General features: G+C 40.5%; 1 protein-coding gene across 2 annotated transcripts in view; it reads right to left on the bottom strand.

Moving 5' to 3' along the window:
* Positions 1-1,463: 1,463 nt before the first annotated feature.
* Positions 1,464-6,548, bottom strand: part of NPRL2 (NPR2 like, GATOR1 complex subunit) — a 192,951-nt gene continuing 187,866 nt past the window's right edge. For both annotated transcript variants that reach the window (XM_086938716.1, XM_086938717.1), the window contains exon 12: positions 1,464-2,047. In XM_086938716.1, coding sequence (XP_086794842.1) covers positions 1,980-2,047 — 68 coding nt within the window. In that variant the 3' untranslated portion in view covers positions 1,464-1,979. The remainder of the gene's footprint in view (positions 2,048-6,548) is intronic.

Here is a 6,548-nt window from a genome sequence, read left to right as displayed (position 1 = left end):
TCGTGATGAAGGACTTGCAGCAGACCGCAGTGTTCTTTAGGATGGTGCCTGCGGATGCAGGGTGACTACTCCTTAGCCACAAGGGAGAATCTTGATGAAGAAATCTTGAAGTCCTTTCGAAGAAAGTCGTGTCTTGATTCCAAAGATGATCTAATTTGAACAGGGGGCCCGCTCCCATCTTTATACTAAAAAAGGGGGCTGACCCGGTGACTAGGTCCTGCCTATGGGTGGGACTAGGAGGGGGGTGGTTACACCCCTCTGCCATGCCGGACTTCCCCAGGCCAGGGGCTGGTGTGCCCCTGGAACTGGTTCAGACCGGCCTATGCGTAGTGAGCACCGGGGTGCCACTCAGCAGTCACCTTCCTGAAAAGCCCTGCCTACCCAGGATACACAAAACCATGTCTGGGACGGTGCTAGCACCGCCCCTGACAGGAAACCCTTTGTCCAGGCTCTCCTCTCTGGGAGGACTCCCAGCAGCAGGAGGTCAGACTCGTGTCTGTGGTGGCAGCATCCATTTTGTGGAGCTGAGGCTTCGCTTAACTTTAACCGGGGTTCACAGTTACATACATGTCGTGTCCCTCTAGAAGGGTGGAATGCTAACCCCGTCGCCAGAATTGGCGAGGGGTTAGTATTCCAATTCGTATGACACCTTACTCGACATGTTTTGATAAAGCAATACCAAAGATAGCATTTAACCGCGAGGATTATAATGCACTTAAGAGTATATGGTATGCGTTATCATGGAACAGCTATTAGGACTTGATTCCGCAAGCTGCAGACAGGCTCAGCTCATGCCAGAGCACCATCTCACACGATTCCAAGCACTCTGCCTTCAGGATTGTCAAGGCCTGCCATAGGAGTGACTGATAGGAATCTGTGTGTCCATTTTAGGGTTAGGTATAGGTATACTACACCTACAGCAAAGGGTGATTACACGACTTTGCCCCAGCTGTCATGCAGCCAGTTGTGTCAAATTTAAGAGGCCAGCCAGGGGTGGCATAATACATGCTGCAGCCCCTGGCAGCCCTGGGTACACCCATGCCCTGAGTTACAGGGTCTGATAGGGTGGCCCAGTACCAATTGGAAATGTACCTAGGGTACATGGAATCCATTTTAAAGAGAGAGCAGTAGGCCTGGGGTCCTGATTGGCAGGGTCCCAGGTCGACTATGTCCAAAACCAGCTAAAACACAGGGCAAAAAGTTGGGGGCAACCATAGTCAGGATGTACCTTCCTACACCTATAATGATTAAACAAATTCAGTAATATGGTAATACATCAAACACCAAAGAACACAGCTCCCTTTAGGTCGAAATCATACATAAAACAAATATAGAAAAGAGTAATGCAATTTTACTTCAAGCATAAAAGTGCATGTTAAGCCTGTGCCAAAGGAGAAGGCATGAGTCATCAGTCTGACCAATAGTAATGGGAAATAAACACTGAAAACAAATGCACGAACAAGTCACGTAAAGTATTTTATTTGGGAGGAACATATTTTTATTATAGCAGTAAAATACTTGTAGACAGATGTGTTAGCCTGCCTTGGGCTCATGCGCGAATGGTGCAAGAGAAGTTTTCTAGCGCCTCTTCAAGTGTCAAACCAATGTCTTTCATCTTGTTCTTCTCATCCTATTCGAAAAGGTGTCAAATTCACAATGACTGGAAGCCTTTAATTAATAAGAACAACCCAATCGACCCTACCCCCATGGCATGTTATTCTCCATTTCTATCAACAACTTCAGCCACAACTATGATTGTTCAATATTATGGTCAGGAATAACATTTTTGGTCATCCAGGCGCCTGTGTTCGTAGGTCCATTCGTAAGCATCCATTTTCAAAAGTCAAATACCTACATCTTCCTTATCTTTTGCCGGGCTTTCTTCTTTGTTTAGTTCCATCATGGCCTCTGTGCCACTCTGCAGATACTGGCACAGGGAGAGCATAGAACTAACAGTTGGCGTAACCAGAGTCCTGTTTTCACTTCAGGCACACAATGATGTTCGGGTCATTGTCGAGACGCTCATCCAGCTCCTTGTAACTCATTCCTAAAACAATTTGAAAGAGAACATCAGGTAATCCTGGAAGACACCTTAGCAGGGATACTAACCAGTAAGGATAAGACATACAATTGTTAATAAGAACTCACATAGATTTAGACTGAATTCTATCCCAGAGACCGTTCATGCTTTTCCAAAATTCGGGCTCATACTGTGCAGGTATCTGCAGAACATCATGCTAGTCTACAACTATGATACCATACGTATCAGACAGCTTTAACAGCCTCAATGGTAACATTCAATATACTATCCTATTCGTAAACTGTGACCCCAGGCATTCGCAGTAAAGACTTCAGTAAATGTGGCAGGTAAATGGACATTCTAGTAGAAGTTTGTGAAATCCACTACGTCAAACCAAACTGTATACATTTTGACTTTGGTATCCCATTATAAAAAAGGTTCATTTATGTAGTACATTTACTGTTCACAGTTGTATGTTTTTTTCTGATGAAAGGAGAACTTACTTTTTTGAGGAAGTGACACTGAATCACAAATACCTTTTATAACTTACTCAGCAACAATTTGAGTGTTTAAATTCCTAAGTAGCACTAACAGCACTTTATTTTATTAAAAAGTTGGGTTTGTTTGCTGTAGTTAGAAATACTTGATTACATATTAAACAAATGTGCATCAATACTTAATTTTTTTTAAATTAAAGTTAGCAATGGGTGTAAACTGGGATATATCTATAAAAAGGGCGAGAGAGAATACTTAAGGGGTAATATAGGCCTGTATTGGAAGCAAGGGGTTCTGGTGACATCGGCAAACCATGAGGCCGAAGGCTGAGTGCTTTGTAAATGTCATTGAACTATGCATTTTTTATATTACACAATGTATTACTTGATTACAGTAAACCATAGAAATATTTTGAATATTTGAGTGCCATATGCTTACTATTCATTGTTTGCCTGCAGTTATGTCTGTCTAAGTTTTGAGAAATGTGTGTTTTTGTTGAAGGTAATGTTCTAATATTTAAAAAGAAAGAAAATACAGTGCAATGTGTTCTGCATACATTAGGCCTGATTCATAAAGGTACCTTACACTTTTGAGTTAAATTTACACTTAAGAGTAAATTTACTGCTTTTGGTATTTACAAACTCAGAGTGTAAACTTACTACAAAAGTGTAAGTTACATGTCTCCACTCACAGAGTAATGCAAATGGTTTACTCCTTCCTAAACCCATCTACTTTTGTCATATATCTATCCCTTTTGTTAGTCACCCACTCCCTCCAGTCCTACCCACGTTTACTAATAAAACGTATACTTGGGTCTGTGTAGACTCCATAATCTGGGTGGATAACTACGCCCACATAATTAGAGCTAATTGTGGACACAAACTCCATACGTTGTTTGTGAATAGCACTTTGCAATACTACAAAACGCTCTACAAAATGCAGTTTGTGAATCAAGTCCATAGTGTTTAATTTCACACACTTTGGGGAGATTCGTTGGTAGATGCTTGCATCAAGGCTGAGCCTGCAAGGGTGAGCTTGTCAAGTGTGCTGATTAATGTTCTAAGAGCAGCACTGAAAGAAAGGCTAAATATGGTGTGTGTATCTAATCAATATCTCTTTCTCTTGCTCTAAACACACACACACATATATATATATATATATATATATATATATATATATATATATATATATATATATATATATATATATATAAGGAATTGTGAAATTTGACTGCTTTGGCTGATTAAAGTACCTCCCCTTTTTTAATGTATTGTCTATAGGAGAATGCTTATATCCTGTTGATTATGATTTATTTATTGGGAATGTAGCTTTTGTATGGAACTCTTTTTATATTGCATCGAGTGGCGTATGTCGTAATGAATTATAGAATGAGACAGTACATTTTAAGATGGCTGCCACCTTGAGGCGCAATTAAGTAAAATATTTTGAACATCGTCGCTGTCTACATTGCACCAACTGTAATGTATTCCTCCAATGTTTAAATGGCGTTTGTTTTAAGAGGAAACTGACATTGAAGAAGGCATCGTTCCGAAACGCGTCTGGCAGTGATATGTGATCTAGCCTAATCAATTTAGATTTTTAACATCATCCATGGAGTGCACCCGTCGATGACCGCGCGACTGCAGGAGTTCAAGCGTAATATATATATGATTATGCTACAGGCAGAACATTTACATTTGCCCGGAAATATGATAATTACAAACGACAAGCGCTAACGGGGGATAGGTCAAAAAGCAAACAACATGTCAGCGCCCAAGATACAACAATGGCAGCAAGTGATTCGCACTCTGCCTCACTTACATCCACAAGTGATACTGATGACAACAGACCAGGTACAGCATCCTTAAATCAACCAGGAACGATGCATTTTTCGCTTGGTGATGAACTGAATTTTGTGAGCGAGGACCGGCGGTACTCCTTGCGCCCCCGCAAGCCTCTCCACTCGCAAGGAAATCAGCAAACACGAGAAGGCGCGAGAGGAGGGTTAAACACAGGCAAGCCTTCATTAAGAGGCAATGCAAGGCGGACTTGGAAAAGATAATTATTGAAACCGAGAACACTGTGATTAATCTGACAGACTTTACACTTTCTAAAGCAGAAGAACAACTTCTTTCTTTGGGATTCTCATTTTGTCCCAAAAACTTTTTTCCTATAATCAAACTAGGATTTATTTATTTAAATTCATTATGAAAATAAAACTGGTTAAATATTTTCAACTGAATTCATTTCAAGGTAAAAGAAATGTACCGCTAGCAGTTGAATCTAAAAAAGGTGAATCACTACAAGTCAAAGATAATTCCAATCTTCAGGCACTTTATGATTTAGCGTATGAAGATGATGCTGATGAAGTTCCTACTGTCAGTCAAACAATCAATGTGTGTAAACCAGCAGCAAGTCCTTTCCGCCCTAAATCCACTTTTCTTCCTTTTATGCCTGAGGATTCAAATGATGTTTTCAGTGATAGAGTGGTTACAGAACTTAAAACTCTGAACAGAACAATCATGTCACAAACCTGCAAAAGAGACTATCGGAACAAACAATACAATTTACTTATTCAAAAGCTCCAAAGTAAATCGGACATAGTTATAAATAAATCCGACAAAGGCGGAATAATTGTTTTGAGGTCTAAGAAGGATTATCTTATTGAGGCAGACCGTCATCTCAAAGATCAATCATGTTACAAAAAATCATCTAAATTAGAAATGAGGATAGAGTCCACCTGTAAAAAAATCCATCAATGGCGGCGGATGGGACTCATTACTAAGGATGAAATGAATTTTGTAAATAATGAACATCCAATAACTCCAGTACTTTATCACCTTAGCTGCTATGGAACGTCCAGCTCCAGTGCTGAACGTTCCATTGCGCAGGTGCAGTTGGAACGTCCAATGACCGACGGCAGCACTCCCGAGGTAGTGGTGCCGTCGGCCGTTGGACGGGCGCAGCACTTATGAGGTTAATTATTACCTAAAGTACACAAGCTAACTCAACCAGTGCCCGGGCGACCTATCATCTCTGCCCTGGGGAGCATGAATGAGAATCTGTTCAAATATGTTGATTATTTTCTTCAGCCTTTTGTTAATAGTTTGCCGTCTTTTCTAAAAGACACTACTGATTTTCTCAACAGAATCAATGATGTTGTTTTGAATCCTGAATATTTTCTCATTGTGATGGACATAGAGTCGTTGTATAAGAGTATCAATCACAGTCATGGCATAAGGGCTGCCAAATATTTTTTGGATGAGCGAGATATCTCTATGAGAGCACACGAGATGTTGTTGCAAATCATTGATATATGTTTGACTACCAACTTCTTCCAATTTAATTGTGAGATTTACCAGCAGTTGCGTGGTGTCGCAATGGGTTCATGCTTCTCCCCCAGTTATTCATGTTTACATGTTGGCTGGTGGGAGAAGCATGTTCTCAGAACGGCCCACGTGCGCAGGTGGAGTCTCATTGCTCATCATTGGAGATACATTGATGACGTCTGTATCATATGGAAAGGGTCTAGGAACGAAGCCATGCAATTTGTTGAAGAAATCAACATTAATGATTTGAATTTGAGATTTACTGCTACCATTGATAAATCTAAGGTTGAGTTCCTAGATGTACTTGTATATGTTGAGGGAGGAGTTGTACAGACTATGTTACACTGTAAGTCTACAGCCAGAAATTCCATCTTACACGCTCATAGTACACACCCCGACACCTAATTAACAGCATACCATATGGAGAGTTTATACGCATACGGCGTATATGTAGCTCGGAAGAGGTGTCTAAGAAATGTCAAATGGAGGCTTTTCAAATGTTTGCAAATAGAGGTTATACTAATAAACAGCTACTTGTGGCCTTAAATAAAGCCAATGTCAAACAACGAGATACCCTCTTGCAGCCCAGTGAAGTTGTAATGCCTGATACAACGGCTTCTGAGAACAAAGTGTAGTCTGTTAGGCTTATTACTACCTATAGTGTTCAGGAGCAGGCTATACGTAGGATTATCTATTCTGAATGG

The sequence above is a fragment of the Lissotriton vulgaris genome, chromosome 9, assembly GCF_964263255.1.
Source record: "Lissotriton vulgaris chromosome 9, aLisVul1.2, whole genome shotgun sequence".
Classification (NCBI taxonomy): domain Eukaryota; kingdom Metazoa; phylum Chordata; class Amphibia; order Caudata; family Salamandridae; genus Lissotriton; species Lissotriton vulgaris.
Note: the sequence above shows the minus strand (reverse complement) of the source record. Positions and strands in the feature narration are given on the sequence as shown.